Consider the following 19,876-nt stretch of genomic DNA (forward strand, 5'->3'; position numbering starts at 1 on the left):
GTTTGGTAAGTGTTGGATAGTGCAGGGGTAAAAATTACTATTCTAACTCCAGGGGGTGCAACAGTAGGGTAAGTGTTGGATAGTGTAGGGGAAAAAATTACTATTCTAACTCCAGGGGGTGCAACGTAATGTTATGCGCTGTAAGGGTATGCGTTGTAATGACTGAGTTGTAATGACATGCGTTGTAGTGGTGTGCGTTGTAGTGTCATGCGTTGTAATGGTTACGTTGTAATTGCATGCGTTGTAATGGATGTTGCGTTGTAAAAATGTTGTTGTAATGGATGTTGCGTTGTAAAAGTTGCGTTGTAAAGGTTGTTTCCCTCCTCCAGTGTGTCATCCTCACCTCCTGTCCTGTTCTTCAAGTACCCCATCCTCACTTTGCACTATTCCACCAGTAACACTGCCCGCCCTCTACTGTCCCCCAGACCCCCCTCCCGTCCTGTGCTATGTTCCCAGTACCCCCCCTTCCTGCATTGTTCCTCCAGACCCCCCTCCCGTCTTGTACTGTTGCTCCAGTTCATTACCCCCTCCTTGTACTCTATTGTTTCTCCAGTACGCTGTGCCCCCCAACCTCACTCTGTGCTCCCCCCCCCCACGTGCCCCCACCCTCCTGCGTCCCTTGTGCGCGCTGCCTCCGCGCTGCCCCTGTCTGGACAGGCGATGCCCTTGCGCCTTCTCCCGGGTCCCCTCTGGGCAGGCCGCGCTGGCCGGACCAGTCTATCTTGTGAACCCGGTGCCACGGAGCCCGGGGCCCCCCAGGGACAGGACAAAGGTGCCCCGTGTGGTTTACACCTCCCAGTAGATGTCTTTTTTAAAAAAAATCTTCAATACCCAGAAGAGGGTGACTCAGACGCCGCCCGCCCCCCGGGGGTTCACCAGCCACAGCTCGCGGCTTCCTCGCCACTCAGGTTGGCTACAAGAGTTTAATTTGAAAGTCATGTTTGTCTTTGTTGGGGTGGAGGTGGGGGCCGCAGCTCCTCCCCCTCCCCTCCCCGAGCCCCTTCCCCCGGGAGGCCTCGGGTATATCTGCGCGCGCTCCCCCTTTACTTGAGGTAGGGCTTTGCTCCCCTCTGATCCAAGATCTGCGCTCCTGCTGCTGTGGGGGTCCCCTCAGCCTTGTGACCCGCTCCACGGCCTCCTGTGGCCCCTCTACGACTCCAGCCGCAGGGTCCCCTCAGCCTTGTGACCCGTTCATCGCCCCCCTGTGGCCCCTCGATAACTCAAGTTGCAGGGGCCCCTCCGTGCGCCCAGCTGCAGGCCCCCCCCCCGTACCCCTTGAAGGGACCTGTCCCATCTTTGTGCCCAGCTGCAGGGCACTCAGCCTAGTGCCCCGTCCAAGTGCCCAGTTGCGCGCGCTTGCCCCCAACGTTGACTCGTGTTGCCCCATTCTGACCCCGTCTTGGCGCAGGCCCGGGCAGAGAGGGCATTTGGTTGGCAGCGGCCCCTGCACAGCCCTGGCACACTGAGGCGAGGCCTTCCACACCATCACAGCTCCATTGCACCTTCACACCTGGCGGAGAGCTCAGAGCCAGTTTGGTTGTCTTCGTGCCCAGCAGAGACCCCCGGATCCTTTGCGGCGGGGCTCCACGGCTGCCATGCTGTGCCTCGCCCTCCTGCTCCTGGCTGGCTCTGCGGCCTCTTTCCCCCGGCAGTGGCCCTTCCAGGGATGGCAGAACCAGATCCTGATGCCAGAGGAGTGCCCGGCGTGCCAGGAGGCGCTCTGCCCGGCCCTGCCCCCCTCGTGCCCGGCTGGCAGGGTGCGGGACCGCTGCGGCTGCTGCTGGGAGTGCGCCAAGGCCGAAGGCTGGCTCTGCGATGCCAACCCCAGGGCTGACCGGGTCTACGGCCTGTGCGGCGAGGGCCTGGTGTGCCGGGCACCGGAGCCGCACAGCCCCGGTGCCAGGTCCCCGGAGTCCCGCTGCGTCTGCGCCAAGAAGGAGGTGCTGTGTGGCACGGACCGGAAGACCTACCGGAACAGCTGCCACCTGCGGGAGGCGCGCAACAGCCAGGGGGAGCCGGGGCTGGCGCAGGCCCACCGCGGCCCCTGCAAGGCAGGTGAGTGACCCCGAGCGCGTGCCATGTGTATGTTGTAATGCCAGTGTGTGCGGAATGGGCATCGGAATTACAACGTGCTGCGCAAACCGCGCGTTTCCTATTACAAAACGCGCAAATACAGGGTAATCATTTGTGTCAAATGCAATTTTATGCGCTAACAGATGCACCATGTGCTCGAATATGTAGTGTCTGTGCAGGTTTGGGTGACGTGTTTGTGAATGTAGAGCAAGGAGCTGTGTCACAACCCACGGTCGAGGGGCGCAAGGGACAGGAGGAGGGTGTCTCGGGCGTGCGTCTCTTGACTGCACAACACCACCTGGCGGGGTGCCAGGGTCTGTGGATTCTCTTGTCCGTGGCTGAGGTGGTGCCCCTGGAACCAAGAGGCCTGCCTTGTAATCACGGCTTCTGCCCTTCACCAAAATGTTTGATCCTGAGCAAATAGCGCATCCTGTGCCACAAATCCATAACAGCCAAATTCGGGTGCGTAAAAAGGCCAATTACTAAGAATACAAACACATGATCACAGAAATGTAGCCTGGTGTGAATGAATGAGGCGATGACGTCAGCTCGCACCTTTCTCTTTCCTGAAACTTTGTCCAATAGTTAATTAGCGAAATAAGCAATAGAGGGGTTTGAGGTGGGTGACCCGCATTCTGTGCACATATGCGTGTGTGCTGTGTCCTGTGACAGCCTGCCCACCAGGACCACTCCACAACCCTCCATGTTTTAAGCTCACACAAGCAGCACGCGGTACAATTCAGGCTTTCTTCAAATCCCTTTAATATCTTTAACATTTACAAGTCCGAGCGCCTCGCGCAGCCGGACAGAGCCCGCGCGCTTCGGCCGCAGCCTTCCTTACACAGGGCCCTCGAGTCGAGTCCACAGAGCGTCTATTTAAAGGGGGGACCCCTCAATGCCACCGCCACCTTCAAAATCACATTTACATCTGTCAGGAAATAATCTCATCTATACAGACCCAATGCTGCGGCATTTGTATCTTGTGTTATTTTTACAGGATAATTGTTTGGTCTCGACAGCTGTTCAATGAGTCATTTCATAGATATGACCTTGATTTTATCGTTATTTTCCAAAGCTGTAGGTTTTGGGAGATATTATCTGTGAATGCATTGAATCATTTAAATTATTTCACACGGAGAGTACTCATTATTATATCACAAATAATATCGACTTTGTTCCAACCAGGGCTATTGTTGTCGAACAACTCGAACATCTGTTATATTCATTGGGGAGTACCTCGAAATACCATCAGGGATTTGAGGTGGAAGGCCCGCACTATGAGCATATGTACGCGCGTGCGCTGTGTGTGTGTGTGTGTGCGTGTGTGTGCGTATGTGTGTGTGCGTATGTGTGTGTGCGTGTGTATATATATATATAGATATATCATCGATTTGAAGTCTCTCTGTTCTGTACTTTATTTCGCATATCATCTCTTGGACAACAGTCCAAGAGAGAGGTGCGAGCTGACGTCACCTCCGCTTCCATTCACGCCCGTTTCCATGATCCCTTTATGAGGGTGTCAGAGGGATTCGGCAGCAGAAGGACCTTTCTTGCTGACTGATGGACAGGCCTGGTCGGTGCACCCTGAGAGGCTCTAGACATGTCCAGGGCCTGCCCGGTGCCCCCTGAGGGGCCCTCAGACATGTCCAGGGCCTGCCCGGTGTCCCAGAGGGGCCCTTGGACATGTCCAGGGCCTGCCCGGTGTCCCAGAGGGGCCCTTGGACATGTCCCGGGCCTGCCCAGTGCCCGCAGAGGGGCCCTTGGACATGTCCAGGGCCTGCCCGGTGTCCCAGAGGGGCCCTTGGACATGTCCAGGGCCTGCCCGATGTCCCAGAGGGGCCCTTGGACATGTCCAGGGCCTGCCCGGTGTCCCAGAGGGGCCCTTGGACATGTCCAGGGCCTGCCCGGTGTCGCCAAAGGGGCCCTTGGACATGTTGGGACACTGCCCGGTGCCCAGCTGGATCCAGTCGGAACCATTTGTAACTGGTCGACTAGAATTTCAACCAAAATAAATGAATCAAGTTCAACTAAGTATCGCCGATAGGGGGCGAGTGAGAGATGGGGAGGGGGGGGTCCCAGACTCGGGGGAAAGGGGAGGGGCTGGTTTACATTATACCAAAACGACGCGCCGCGATATCAAGCGCTATATAAGTAACTCGTTGATGTGAAATTGCGGGAATAGATGTACTTGTCTTGAAAAGGTGGGAGACGCCGTTCACAATTCTTGTAAATACGCACTATCACAGGAATCTCTGCGCGGTCTGTGGTTCTTTCATGGACCCCTCAGTCTGCCCACCCTTGTCCCCCCCTCACTCGCCCCCACCCCCTGCAGGCAGATCCAGGGCATGTGCGCTGCGCAGAGGACTCCTTGGCGCACTCCGCCCCACTCAGGGGACGGGGCTGTCATGACTGACAGACACTTACCACAGGGACTCCCGGAGGTGGAAGGCTCCTGCAGCACTTTACCTGCACGGAAATGAATCGCAACTTACTACAGTGTCCAAAGATAGCCTTGTTTTACTTGCACAGACAGGTTGCGATCGGAGGGGGGTTGAAATCAGCCCTCTCTGAGGGCTCCACTTTTCATTACATTAAAGCGCATACAAGCCCATGAAGCGCTTTATGGGCAAAAGACGCTCAAGAGCAGTGACTTCATATAGCGCATAGTGCACGCTCTGTTGTTTTAGGTGCTATAAATACTCAGTTCGATAGTGCAGGTGTCATTGTCTCTGTGAAGATGAAAGCATGAGTCTGCCCGCCAGGATTTAAAGGTGTGGCCTCCGTGCCCCTAAATTTGCGTGCAGCCGAAAGGACTGACATCAATAAATCTAGCAGCACTTTAAAACACACCTTCAAAAAGTTACTTTTAAAATCACTTCAAAGTTAACTTAAGTCTTCGTACTGCCTGGTTAATACACCCCGAGGCCCGTCGGCGCTTTTTATGCGCTTTATAAACTAAAATATACTTTTCTGTCACAACGTAGCGGATAGGGACTCAGGGGCTGGTGGGATTCGCGCCTATTCTTGCTCCCCCTCACTTTCTGGGCGCCACCGCGCCAGCTGTAGGTTCAATTGATGACTGTTTGTCTCTGCCCCCCTCCCCAGGGATAAACATGGCTTTGATGCCCCCCCCCTCCTCCAGTGCTCCTCTAACCTGTTCATCTCGTCTCTCACCCCTTGAGTCAAGGGAGGGGGCCGCAGGGGTGGGAGGGAGGGGTCGCACCCCTCATTCTTGTGTACATGAGAATCACCCCTGGCGTTTTACATTCACACCCTGCAGCCCCCTCGCCCCTCCCTGCCCCAGGGCCCCCAGATACCCCCCCGCCCCCCATGGAGGCCTCTCTGGTGAGCTGTTCTCACAGCCGCGCTCTGGTGTCCCCCTGAGATGTAAATAAACAAACCATTAAAAACAGGTCAGGGGGGCGGGTCTGTTTAATTGACTTTACTCTGTTGTTTTATTGTCACCCAAACGCCGCAGCAGGACACCTGCAGATGCAATCAGCCCTGAGCGGGGAGGGTACTATTAATCACTTCAACACACTCCACTCCCAGCCAATCATGGGGCGTCGCGGGGGTCACGGCCTCGTTAGCCCCCTCTGGGGCACTTCACCCCATCCATGGAGGGCACACAGCAGTGCTTGTTGTGTCAGAGCTGTGAGACCTGCAGCGCGCTCCGAGCCCTGCAGGGGGCGGCAGAGGGCCGAGCCGGGCCATAGCACGATGAGATGCGGCGCCATGCGTGACCTCTGACCCGAATCATTCCTTCTCTGGGGGTATGATACTGGGCCTAAGGCAGCAATCGCCACAAACGCCATTGTTCCCAGGCCCGTCGATGCTGGTTCGATCTGGTACCCAAGTTAGTGGTACTCATGTTATCAAAACGATGAAAGGATGAGCGGCCCTGCTGGTATGTGATGCTCCCAGCGCCGCATAATTTTAAATAGCCGCCGGAAAGCTCTTCCTGTGTTAGTTGCCACTGGCAAACCTCGCACAGATCTGTCCACAAAGAGGCGAAGATTGGCCCACCTGCCTCCAGAGGGGGGCACTGCTCCCTGGCCCAGGTGAATAGGTGCCACCCTGACCCCAGGAGTACATTTGTCCCCTGCCTCCAGGTGAATAGGTGACTCCAGGAGTACATTTGTCCCCTACCTCCAGGTGAATAGGCGCCACCCTGACTCCAGGAGTACATTTGTCCCCTGCCCCCAGGTGAATAGGCGCCACCCTGACTCCAGGAGTACATTTGTCCCCTGCCCCCAGGTGAATAGGTGACTCCAGGAGTACATTTGTCCCCTACCTCCAGGTGAATCGGCGCCACCCTGACTCCAGGAGTACATTTGTCCCCTGCCCCCAGGTGGATTGGTGCCACCCTGACTCCAGGAGTACATTTGTCCCCTGCCTCCAGGTTAATAGGTGCCACCCTGACACCAGGAGTACATTTGTCCCCTGCCCCCAGGTGGATTGGTGCCACCCTGACTCCAGGAGTACATTTGTCCCTTGCCTCCAGGTGAATGGGTGCCACCCTGAATCCAGGAGTACATTTGATCCCTGCCCCCAGGTGAATAGGTGACTCCAGGAGTACATGTGTCCCCTCCCTCCAGGTGAATAGGTGCCACCCTGACTCCAGGAGTACATTGATCCCCTGCCTCCAGGTGAATAGGTGACTCCAGGAGTACATTTGTCCCCTACCTCCAGGTGAATAGGCGCCACCCTGACTCCAGGAGTACATTTGTCCCCTGCCCCCAGGTGAATAGGTGACTCCAGGAGTACATTTGTCCCCTGCCTCCAGGTGAATAGGTGCCACTCTGACTCCAGGAGAGTACATTTGCCCCCTGCCTCCAGGTGAATAGGTGACTCCAGGAGTACATTTGTCCCCTACCTCCAGGTGAACAGGCGCCACCCTGACTCCAGGAGTACATTTGTCCCCTGCCCCCAGGTGAATAGGTGACTCCAGGAGTACATTTGTCCCCTGCCTCCAGGTGAATAGGTGCCACTCTGACTCCAGGAGAGTACATTTGTCCACTGCCTCCAGGTGAATAGGTGACTCCAGGAGTACATTTGTCCCCTACCTCCAGGTGAATAGGCGCCACCCTGACTCCAGGAGTACATTTGTCCCCTGCCCCCAGGTGAATAGGTGACTCCAGGAGTACATTTGTCCCCTACCTCCAGGTGAATCGGCGCCACCCTGACTCCAGGAGTACATTTGTCCCCTGCCCCCAGGTGGATTGGTGCCACCCTGACTCCAGGAGTACATTTGTCCCCTGCCTCCAGGTTAATAGGTGCCACCCTGACACCAGGAGTACATTTGTCCCCTGCCCCCAGGTGGATTGGTGCCACCCTGACTCCAGGAGTACATTTGTCCCTTGCCTCCAGGTGAATGGGTGCCACCCTGACTCCAGGAGTACATTTGTCCCTTGCCTCCAGGTGAATGGGTGCCACCCTGAATCCAGGAGTACATTTGATCCCTGCCCCCAGGTGAATAGGTGACTCCAGGAGTACATGTGTCCCCTACCTCCAGGTGAATAGGTGCCACCCTGACTCCAGGAGTACATTGATCCCCTGCCTCCAGGTGAATAGGTGACTCCAGGAGTACATTTGTCCCCTACCTCCAGGTGAATAGGCGCCACCCTGACTCCAGGAGTACATTTGTCCCCTGCCCCCAGGTGAATAGGTGACTCCAGGAGTACATTTGTCCCCTGCCTCCAGGTGAATAGGTGCCACTCTGACTCCAGGAGAGTACATTTGCCCCCTGCCTCCAGGTGAATAGGTGACTCCAGGAGTACATTTGTCCCCTACCTCCAGGTGAATAGGTGCCACCCTGACTCCAGGAGTACATTTGTCCCCTGCCCCCAGGTGAATAGGTGACTCCAGGAGTACATTTGTCCCCTACCTCCAGGCGAATAGGCGCCACCCTGACTCCAGGAGTACATTTGTCCCCTGCCCCCAGGTGGATTGGTGCCACCCTGACTCCAGGAGTACATTTGTCCCCTGCCTCCAGGTTAATAGGTGCCACCCTGACACCAGGAGTACATTTGTCCCCAGCCCCCAGGTGGATTGGTGCCACCCTGACTCCAGGAGTACATTTGTCCCTTTCCTCCAGGTGAATGGGTGCCACCCTGACTCCAGGAGTACATTTGTCCCTTGCCTCCAGGTAAATGGGTGCCACCCTGAATCCAGGAGTACATTTGATCCCTGCCCCCAGGTGAATAGGTGACTCCAGGAGTACATGTGTCCCCTACCTCCAGGTGAATAGGTGCCACCCTGACTCCAGGAGTACATTGATCCCCTGCCTCCAGGTGAATAGGTGCCACTCTGATTCCAGGAGTACATTTGTCCCCTGCCTCCAGGTGAATAGGTGCCGCCCTGACTCCAGGAGTACATTTGTCCCCTGCCTCCAGGTGAATAGGTGACTCCAGGAGTACATTTGTCCCCTACCTCCAGGTGAATAGGCGCCACCCTGACTCCAGGAGTACATTTGTCCCCTGCCCCCAGGTGAATAGGTGACTCCAGGAGTACATTTGTCCCCTACCTCCAGGTGAATCGGCGCCACCCTGACTCCAGGAGTACATTTGTCCCCTGCCCCCAGGTGGATTGGTGCCACCCTGACTCCAGGAGTACATTTGTCCCCTGCCTCCAGGTTAATAGGTGCCACCCTGACACCAGGAGTACATTTGTCCCCTGCCCCCAGGTGGATTGGTGCCACCCTGACTCCAGGAATACATTTGTCCCTTGCCTCCAGGTGAATGGGTGCCACCCTGACTCCAGGAGTACATTTGTCCCTTGCCTCCAGGTGAATGGGTGCCACCCTAAATCCAGGAGTACATTTGATCCCTGCCCCCAGGTGAATAGGTGACTCCAGGAGTACATGTGTCCCCTACCTCCAGGTGAATAGGTGCCACCCTGACTCCAGGAGTACATTGATCCCCTGCCTCCAGGTGAATAGGTGACTCCAGGAGTACATTTGTCCCCTACCTCCAGGTGAATAGGCGCCACCCTGACTCCAGGGGTACATTTGTCCCCTGCCCCCAGGTGAATAGGTGACTCCAGGAGTACATTTGTCCCCTGCCTCCAGGTGAATAGGTGCCACTCTGACTCCAGGAGAGTACATTTGCCCCCTGCCTCCAGGTGAATAGGTGACTCCAGGAGTACATGTGTCCCCTACCTCCAGGTGAATAGGTGACTCCAGGAGTACATTTGTCCCCTACCTCCAGGTGAATAGGTGCCACTCTGACTCCAGGAGAGTACATTTGCCCCCTGCCTCCAGGTGAATAGGTGACTCCAGGAGTACATTTGTCCCCTGCCTCCAGGTGAATAGGTGACTCCAGGAGTACATTTGTCCCCTACCTCCAGGTGAATAGGCGCCACCCTGACTCCAGGAGTACATTTGTCCCCTGCCCCCAGGTGGATTGGTGCCACCCTGACTCCAGGAGTACATTTGTCCCCTGCCTCCAGGTTAATAGGTGCCACCCTGACACCAGGAGTACATTTGTCCCCTGCCCCCAGGTGGATTGGTGCCACCCTGACTCCAGGAGTACATTTGTCCCTTGCCTCCAGGTGAATGGGTGCCACCCTGACTCCAGGAGTACATTTGTCCCTTGCCACCCTGAATCCAGGAGTACATTTGATCCCTGCCCCCAGGTGAATAGGTGACTCCAGGAGTACATGTGTCCCCTACCTCCAGGTGAATAGGTGCCACCCTGACTCCAGGAGTACATTGATCCCCTGCCTCCAGGTGAATAGGTGCCACTCTGATTCCAGGAGTACATTTGTCCCCTGCCTCCAGGTGAATAGGTGCCGCCCTGACTCCAGGAGTACATTTGTCCCCTGCCTCCAGGTTATAGGCCCCGGATCCCCCAGCATGCTCCACACCCGCCTCCCCACCAAACAATCACTTGGCAACTGGTGGGTGTATAAAAGGCCATGTTTAATCATACTTCATAAACATGACATGCAGATTATTATACATTTCTCAAATTATGAGCAACATTTCTCCTTTATTATCAGCTCTTCCTCATCAACTTTTATTATACGTTTCAACTTGCATTTGCTCATAACTTCTTGATTCCCCCAGCACCAAGGAGCCTTCAGGTTCGCATCCCCCAGGTAGAGATGCCCGCGCCAGGTGCAACCCACCTGCGCCCCCGAGCGATGGGCCCCAGCCCTCGGGTCCTTGTCTGCCATTTCCAGGGCCCCACCTCTCATCCACCATGCTGCTTAGGAGGCTCGTACCTGACGCCCTCGCCTCCCCAGCCGGTGGTCTCCATCCCCCTGCGGAGAGCTTACCCTGTCTCCCCTCAGTGCTGGCCTAGGGAGTGCGCAAGGCGGACTCCACTCCATTTTTCCAGTCTATCATTGTTCAAATGTCTCTTTTCCGCAACCCACACTTCCAAATCACTGCCTTAAGGGACGGGTGGGCGGGAGATTAAAGTAGGTTAACAAAGGGACTGGGAGTGGGTGAGCAGGTCCGGTGTTGGCGGGGAAAGAGGCCGAGTTGTCCGAGTCCCTGACCTAAATAGGTCATGGCCTCTGCCCCCACGCCCCCACCGGACGTGCGTCATCCCTCCCTGACCCGGAAGTACTCCCCGGGCTGGCTGCCTATAGGGCAGCGCCCTGGGACCTTCGGCCAATGGCGGCGCGGTGTGGGCCGGGGGGCCGGGCCCTAAAGGCGGGCTCGTCTAGCCTCGCCCTTCGTATAGGCCCCGGATCCCCCAGCATGCTCCACACCCGCCTCCCCACCAAACAATCACTTGGCAACTGGTGGGTGTATAAAAGGCCATGTTTAATCATACTTCATTTACATGACATGCAGATTATTATACATTTCTCAAATTATGAGCAACATTTCTCCTTTATTATCAGCTCTTCCTCATCAACTTTTATTATACGTTTCAACTTGCATTTGCTCATAACTTCTTGATTCCCCCAGCACCAAGGAGCCTTCAGGTTCGCATCCCCCAGGTAGAGATGCCCGCGCCAGGTGCAACCCACCTGCGCCCCCGAGCGATGGGCCCCAGCCCTCGGGTCCTTGTCCGCCATTTCCAGGGCCCCACCTCTCATCCACCATGCTGCTAGGAGGCTCGTACCTGACGCCCTCGCCTCCCCAGTCGGTGGTCTCCATCCCCCTGCGGAGAGCTTACCCTCTCTCCCCTCAGTGCTGGCCTAGGGAGTGCGCAAGGCGGACCCCACTCCATTTTTCCAGTCTATCAGTGTTCAAATGTCTCTTTTCCGCCACAAGGGAGACTAGGGCCCTCAGGTCCGTCGCCCTTCCCCTCTGCAGCCAAGTTCATCACAAATGACCAAATGCCATTAATCCATGCGTCCATACCATTGTCCGATAAATGCACCCCATCCTGGTGAAACATTTCAGATCCCGAGATCATCCTGTGCGGGAGATGTAGCAAGCGGCCCTTTCCTGAGCACATCTTTGCCAATTCCCCGTTGAGACGCCTCACAGACACATTTACTGGATACGGCCGGATTCCATTGCCCCACCATCGTCGTGGGATCATGCATGACCATGCAATCCTGGCCTGGGGGAAGGTCCGCCCCAGCCAGGCAAATTCCGTGAGCAGTGCTTCCTTGACTGCAAGGCGGCCCCTGTCTACCATGTCGTTGCCGCCCAAGTGGATGATGATCAATGCGGGAGACTCATGTCCCTCACGCCCCTTGATGTCTTCCACGAGTCGCCGCAGGTGCCGGATCCGCATTCCTCCCACACCATGCCACAAAAATTCCGTCCCTTCCAGCCCAGGTGGCTTCCGCACTCGCCGCTGCCGCAGTCGCACCGCTGCTCGCCGGACGAACGAGTGTCCCAATACCCACACCACCTTCCCTGGCATACTAGTGATCGGAGAAGAAATAGAAAAGTCAGGCAAGAGCATGGCATTATATGACGTCACAGTAATTCAGGCCTTACGTATCGCCTAAAGCAGTCGGACGACCAACGGCCCACCTTCTTCACCGCCTTGGACGACAACCCTGCCCCTGCTGCCAATGTGGCAGCGCCTATCCTGAATGAATGGGATGAATATCCAGAATCCCCCAGGTCTAGATCTACCAGGGCCACCCGCAGTACAGCTTTGAATTGGTACTGCGACACACACTCCCCCCCTCGTGAATGAACAAGGCCTGACTCATTCCCCCGGGGCGGACGGCTAAGTATGACTGCATACAGGCGACCGGGCAAACAGGCGCATCTGGCGCCGGGCACAACTGGATCAGAGCCCCTTTCCCTAGCTGATCGGTCTTGGACTTTCTCAGGAATATTTCCAAGGTCCCTGCTCTAAGACTGGTATCCCCAAACTGCAGCCCCCCACGGTGATCGCTGCGGGATGATCCTACGATCTCCCCCAGGCGGAACGCCCCATAAAAGGCTAAGGAGAAGACTGCCGAAAATAACGTGCCCTCGTAAGTAGAGGTGCACAGTCTAGGGAGGGCGTCTAGCATATTTTTTAAGGTCCCCACATCTAAAGGTCGTCTACTGTCTCGCTTGGGGCCTTCCCTCCTGGCCCACCCCGTTAAGGCTCTTTTGACTACATAAGACGTCCCTGGATCATACAAGCCTGCTAGTCTGGCAAAAAATCCCACGGAAGTCACGTGTGTCCTGGCGTAAGAAAGTGACCTGCCCTGATCACTAATTTGCTGAAGGAAGTGAAACATAGCTTGATCAGTGTGCCAACATGAGAAACCCGCCTCTTGCACCAATGTCCTGTAATGCAAAAAACTCTGTTGATATGCTTTCTGAGTGCGGTCACTCAATGAGGCACCTACCAGCCCCGCTAAAGCGGGGCTCCAATCCTCCACAGTGATGGTGGAAACACTGTCCTCTGATCCTCTGCTCCTGGATGGAACCTCCGGAAATCCTGTAGCTTGGAACGAGACAAAGCATCAGCAGCATGATTGTCAACACCCGGTATGTGTGCAGCCTTGAACATCAAATTCAACTTCAGACATGCTAACACCAGATGTTTCAACAATCTCAGCACATTCTTACACGTCGCCCCCTGTCGGTTAATGGCTTCAACCACAGACATGTTGTCTGACCAAAATATCACTGATCTGTTCCTGAAGTGCTCTGCCCACACGGACACAGCTACCAATATGGGAAACAGCTCCAAAAAGGCTATATTTTTTGTCAAACCATTCAGGTGCCATTCTTCCGGCCACTCTGCCCCGCACCATTTAGGCCCGAGGATAGCCCCAAAACCGATGCTGCCAGCAGCATCCGTGAATAGTCCTAACTCTGAATTTGACACCGGGGCGGAAGGCCAGACAACTGTGCCATTGAAATTTGCCAAAAAGTCCCGCCACACCATCAAGTCCCCTCTCACCTCCGCCCGGAGGCGTACTCTGTGGTGCTTGTGGGTGAGGCCCACCATTGCCCTGGCAATAGACCTAGAAAAGGGGCGACCCATGGGGATGATCCTGAGGGCGAAGTTCAGCTGACCAACCAAGACCTGGAGCTGGTGCAGTGTCACCTTTGGGCCTGCTAAGGCCGCATCAATGGCCTGGGAAAAGGCCTGGACCTTGTCGAGCGGTAACCTGCACTCCCCAACCACTGTGTCAATCTCAATTCCAAGGAAAGTCATACATGTAGCAGGGCCCACCGTCTTGCCTGGGGCCAAAGGAATCTTAAACTCTCTGAACAAGGCCACCAGTTGGTCCAACGCCTGTTTACATGCTGTTGACGCGGCTGGTCCCATGACCATTAAGTCATCCAAATAATGAACCACATCCATGCACCCTGTCCTATGTGAAAACAACCATTGGAGCATGCAACTCAAGGTCTCAAAATACCTGCAGGAGACCGCGCACCCCATGGGCATACACCTATCATAATAAAACTGATGGTTCAGTTGGAATCCCAACAAGTGATAATCCTCGGGGTGTACAGGCAACAGGCGAAAAGCCGATTCTATGTCCGTCTTGGCCATGATGGCGCCAGGCCCTAGTGACCTCACTCTATTCAAAGCTATGTCGAAAGACGAGTAAGTCACCGAACACAGAGCCGGGTCGATAGCATCATTCACAGACTCTCCTTTTGGAGCTGATAAGTTGTGAATCATTCTAAATTGACCCGGCTCCTTCTTCGGTACCACTCCCAGTGGAGAGCAGACGAAGCCAGGGAGCGGGGGGGCCCCGAACGGGCCCGCCACGCGCCCCAAACCAAGCTCCTTCCCTACTTTCAACTCCACCACCGCAGGCAGCGCCCTTGCAGATAATAGATTATTGCAAAACCTGACCGGGGGGACTCCCAGTGCCGGAATGCGGAACCCCTCCGAGAACCCTGAGTACAATAATTTGGCTGCTGACCGGTCAGGATACTGGTTCAGCCAAAAAACCAGTTTCCCGATGTCTACAGGAGTGGGCAGCTTATGGCTGAGAGGGTTTAACCTCTTTGCCCACTCCTCCTCGCTCCTTGGATTTTTTAATGCATTTGAATTCGGGGTGAGAGGGGTGCCCGCAAAAGGAGCATGCATGCTTGAATTTGCACTTGTCAGCGGGCCAGGTGCACACCTTCCTATTAAATTGCCAGCATGTCCCTCGCTTCTCTCCAGGCCCTCCCAGGGAAGTCCGAAAGGGCTGCCTATTGTTCTGAGACCCGCATGCCTTGGCATTCACACTTTCTAGCCACACGTTGACCTCCACCTGGTCCCAACCCATGTCGGGGTCCTGCACCTTCTCCCACCTGAAATCCCTATCGTAATCCAACCACGCAGTCCCACCATGCGTCGTGTGCACCTTCAAAATCCTATGCATATAGTATACCAGCGCCCCTGCCAACTCCGGCTTTTTCTCAATGACTACTGTCATAAACACCTGGAAACCAAAGAGCCAATTTGTGATAGATTCTTCAACCCTAGGTCTCTTATCCTTAAAGGAGCTGTCCTTTCCCTCCTTGTCTTTGCTCTCCACCTCCATTCTTTTGGGCCTAATCAATGCAAATATATCCACAAATTCACCCTTCCAAATTTATTCCCGCATTTCGGGAGACACGTGAGTGGCCAGGCGGCCTGGTTTAGATAAAACATATCCCTGGCCTCCTCCAGCCTTCGCCCCCCCACCGGACTCCGGGCCCTTACACTCAGGCTTACCTCCTGAAGAGCTGGGGGCGCTTGCAGAGGCCGCCACCACCGGAAGCGCAGCAGGGACACTCAAAGATTGCGCTTTAACCAACAACGCTAACTGTTCTCTGATCTCACCCAAGGGGCCTTCGTCTCTTTTCCCTGGGGCCCAAGGCGCGACTGCCGCTGTTATGGTCGGCACCGCTGCTACGGGCGGGGGAGGGGGCACTGTACTTGGTGCTCGAGTGAGGGCTTTTAATGCATTCAGAATTTCCCCCAAAGCGCCCCCAGACCCCTCACCCCCGGATTGGGGCGGGGCGGGGGGCTCTCCTCTATAGGCGTGGGCACCGCCGCCTTTTCAGGCACCACCGGGGCAGATCCCAGCGCTGCTATGGCCCCCAAAATTTCACTCAAAATCCCATCCGTGGCCTCGGTGGCCGGAGGTACCACAGGGGTACATGGTGTAGCCGGGGGGACTACTGGCACTTGTGGTGGTGAGGGAGGGACAATCGTTATTACCGGCTCCAAGGGAAGCCTATTAGGAGGGGTCGCTCCCTTACCCCCACCGCTCCCCTTCCCATTCTGTATGCGTTTGCTTTTAGGCTTCTGCGCTCTAGGCTTTTTGGGCAAAGGAGGGAACGCTGCTTTGGGCGGGACCCCCTGCCTGCGTGGGCGTTCCACAATGCTCGGGGGCTCTCCCTCAGGGTCGGAAGGAGGCTCCTCGGCCTCCCCTTCGCTGCTCTCATCCTCTCTACTAAACTTTTGCAATAACATGGACAATAGCTGCGCAATTTCAGGATCCTTGTCCTTGCGCTTGTGGCTCTGCCCCCTGGCCGCCATGATGGAGGCTTAACAAAAAACGCTTCCGGTCCACCTGCTCAAACTCCCCTTCCCCTCGCCTACCACGCCGCCAGGCGACAGCGCCGGAGCTCTCTTATCTTCGTCTAAGGCAGCTGCGTGCGAGCGCGGGCCCGCACAACGCCCTCCGCTCCGAGCACCTTTCAAAGGAGGTGGCGGGAGGGGGCGAAAAACTTTGTTCCGGACACCCGCGCCCGCCCTCAGCCCCAGCAAACCCCGGCACCTCACCTGGCGACCTGGCCGGCGCTCTCTCCTCCGCAGCTCGCCTCGGATCGTCAATACTCCGTTTCCTCCTTCGGATGGCGAGCGTGGGGTCTGACTATGGGGCGGGAAGGCTACTGGGTCGAGATAAACTCTGACGAAGATTAAAGTAGGTTAACAAAGGGACTGGGAGTGGGTGAGCAGGTCCGGTGTTGGCGGGGAAAGAGGCCGAGTTGTCCGAGTCCCTGACCTAAATAGGTCATGGCCTCTGCCCCCACGCCCCCACCGGACGTGCGTCATCCCTCCCTGACCCGGAAGTACTCCCCGGGCTGGCTGCCTATAGGGCAGCGCCCTGGGACCTTCAGCCAATGGCGGCGCGGTGTGGGCCGGGGGGCCGGGCCCTAAAGGCGGACTCGTCTAGCCTCGCCTTTCGTAATAGGTGCCACCCTGACACCAGGAGTACATTTGTCCCCTGCCCCCTGGTGAATAGGTGCCACTCTGACTCCAAGAGTACATTGATCCCCTGCCCCCAGGTGAATAGGTGCCACCCTGACACCAGGAGTACATTTGTCCAAACAATACAAAAAGGACTGTCAATGGTCTGTACAACTAATGGGGGCAAAGAAAAGAAAAATGTGACGGACTCTGTGTCTACCTGTAAGGTGTGTACAACAAAAAGGAAATGAATCCCATCAGCCCACCCATATGGCAGAGCTTCATCATCTGGGATAGAACCAAAGATGGTCCGGTTAGGGAGCCACACACCTCTTGGAATTATGTGCTTCTCCAAACCCAAGGAACCACCAGTGATGGATCATACCAAAAATCAAATCAGTTTGAGATGGTGTGGGGTGTTAAATTGCAGTGAGAAAAGAATCAAAAAGTGAGATGTAAAATTGGCTACCATGATTTAAGGAAAAGTTTATTAGGGAAAATCATGGTGTCAAGATTAAAATGAGTGTGAGACAGTTTGAAATAATAACTGTCTGTTAAGGATGGTATGTGGTCAACATGTTTCAGCCATTGTAGGAAAGTTTAAGCCTACCCGGCTTTCGTCAGGACCTCTTGAACACTACTGCAATAAAGCTTGACCTAAGCTTAGTGAAAAAAGCAAAAATTAACACAAATTAATGATACAAAACATCCTACCGTACAATGGATTTTCCAGACGGGGGATGACTGTTTCATAAAGTATTTAGGATTCTTTCCTAAAAAGGGAGATACACAACAACAAATAGGTAGAACACAGACACACATTTTAACTGTTTTTGCGCCATATATTTCTTTATGCCAATAGGTCATTCTCCAAAACGATAGAGATATATTTATTTATTTATTTTTACTCACCCAAAAATGCTTGGTAGAAAGCCTCACCTCTTCCTGGCCACTGCTCAGGGTTGGAGGCCCCGCTCGGTGAATAGGTGCCACCCTGACTCCAGGAGAGTACATTTGTCCCCTGCCTTCAGGTGAATAGGTGCCACCCTGACTCCAGGAGTACATTTGTCCCCTGCCTCCAGGTGAATAGGTGCCACCCTGACTCCAGGAGTACATTTGTCCCCTGCCTCCAGGTGAATAGGTGCCACCCTGACTCCAGGAGTACATTTGTCCCCTGCCTCCAGGTGAATAGGTGCCACCCTGACTCCAGGAGAGTACATTTGTCCCCTGCCTTCAGGTGAATAGGTGCCACCCTGACTCCAGGAGTACATTTGTCCCCTGCCTCCAGGTGAATAGGTGCCACCCTGACTCCAGGAGTACATTTGTCCCCTGCCTCCAGGTGAATAGGTGCCACCCTGACTCCAGGAGAGTACATTTGTCCCCTGCCTTCAGGTGAATAGGTGCCACCCTGACTCCAGGAGTACATTTGTCCCCTGCCTCCAGGTGAATAGGTGCCACCCTGACTCCAGGAGTACATTTGTCCCCTGCCTCCAGGTGAATAGGTGCCACCCTGACTCCAGGAGAGTACATTTGTCCCCTGCCTTCAGGTGAATAGGTGCCACCCTGACTCCAGGAGTACATTTGTCCCCTGCCTCCAGGTGAATAGGTGCCACCCTGACTCCAGGAGTACATTTGTCCCCTGCCTCCAGGTGAATAGGTGCCACCCTGACTCCAGGAGTACATTTGTCCCCTGCCTCCAGGTGAATAGGTGCCACCCTGACTCCAGGAGAGTACATTTGTCCCCTGCCTTCAGGTGAATAGGTGCCACCCTGACTCCAGGAGTACATTTGTCCCCTGCCTCCAGGTGAATAGGTGCCACCCTGACTCCAGGAGTACATTTGTCCCCTGCCTCCAGGTGAATAGGTGCCACCCTGACTCCAGGAGTACATTTGTCCCCTGCCTCCAGGTGAATAGGTGCCACCCTGACTCCAGGAGAGTACATTTGTCCCCTGCCTTCAGGTGAATAGGTGCCACCCTGACTCCAGGAGTACATTTGTCCCCTGCCTCCAGGTGAATAGGTGCCACCCTGACTCCAGGAGTACATTTGTCCCCTGCCTCCAGGTGAATAGGTGCCACCCTGACTCCAGGAGAGTACATTTGTCCCCTGCCTCCAGGTGAATAGGTGCCACCCTGACTCCAGGAGAGTACATTTGTCCCCTGCCTTCAGGTGAATAGGTGCCACCCTGACTCCAGGAGTACATTTGTCCCCTGCCTCCAGGTGAATAGGTGCCACCCTGACTCCAGGAGTACATTTGTCCCCTGCCTCCAGGTGAATAGGTGCCACCCTGACTCCAGGAGAGTACATTTGTCCCCTGCCTCCAGGTGAATAGGTGCCACCCTGACTCCAGGAGAGTACATTTGTCCCCTGCCTTCAGGTGAATAGGTGCCACCCTGACTCCAGGAGTACATTTGTCCCCTGCCTCCAGGTGAATAGGTGCCACCCTGACTCCAGGAGTACATTTGTCCCCTGCCTCCAGGTGAATAGGTGCCACCCTGACTCCAGGAGAGTACATTTGTCCCCTGCCTTCAGGTGAATAGGTGCCACCCTGACTCCAGGAGTACATTTGTCCCCTGCCTCCAGGTGAATAGGTGCCACCCTGACTCCAGGAGTACATTTGTCCCCTGCCTCCAGGTGAATAGGTGCCACCCTGACTCCAGGAGTACATTTGTCCCCTGCCTCCAGGTGAATAGGTGCCACCCTGACTCCAGGAGAGTACATTTGTCCCCTGCCTTCAGGTGAATAGGTGCCACCCTGACTCCAGGAGTACATTTGTCCCCTGCCTCCAGGTGAATAGGTGCCACCCTGACTCCAGGAGTACATTTGTCCCCTGCCTCCAGGTGAATAGGTGCCACCCTGACTCCAGGAGTACATTTGTCCCCTGCCTCCAGGTGAATAGGTGCCACCCTGACTCCAGGAGTACATTTGTCCCCTGCCTCCAGGTGAATAGGTGCCACCCTGACTCCAGGAGTACATGCCGCCTCTGCTTCATCTCCTGCGCGCCGCAACAGGAAGTTCCCAGCCTCCCAGAAGTCTCTGTCCAATCACAATGCTGCATTAAACAGCGTTGTGATTGGTCTGAGCGCTGTGGATCGGCGCTGAGGCAGGGGCTCGGAGGCTTTGCATGTTCCCCACCAGGCTCTGTACTGCAGCCTGTTGGGGGAGATACAAATTGCGCATGACGGTTTGACCGGCCCTCTTGAGTCAGTCAAACTATCATTCAAGCTTTAGAGTGTGCTTTACACTTGCC

The 19,876-nt window shown here is 55.4% G+C and overlaps 1 protein-coding gene across 1 annotated transcript in view; it reads left to right on the forward strand.

The window, feature by feature from the left end:
- Positions 1-1,085: 1,085 nt before the first annotated feature.
- Positions 1,086-19,876, forward strand: part of LOC144821913 (kazal-type serine protease inhibitor domain-containing protein 1-like) — a 36,390-nt gene continuing 17,599 nt past the window's right edge. The window contains exon 1 of the mRNA XM_078679062.1: positions 1,086-2,055. Within this exon, the coding sequence (XP_078535188.1) occupies positions 1,596-2,055 (460 nt within the window). The 5' untranslated portion in view covers positions 1,086-1,595. The remainder of the gene's footprint in view (positions 2,056-19,876) is intronic.

The sequence above is a fragment of the Lissotriton helveticus genome, chromosome 2_2 (genome assembly GCF_964261635.1).
Source record: "Lissotriton helveticus chromosome 2_2, aLisHel1.1, whole genome shotgun sequence".
NCBI lineage: Eukaryota > Metazoa > Chordata > Amphibia > Caudata > Salamandridae > Lissotriton > Lissotriton helveticus.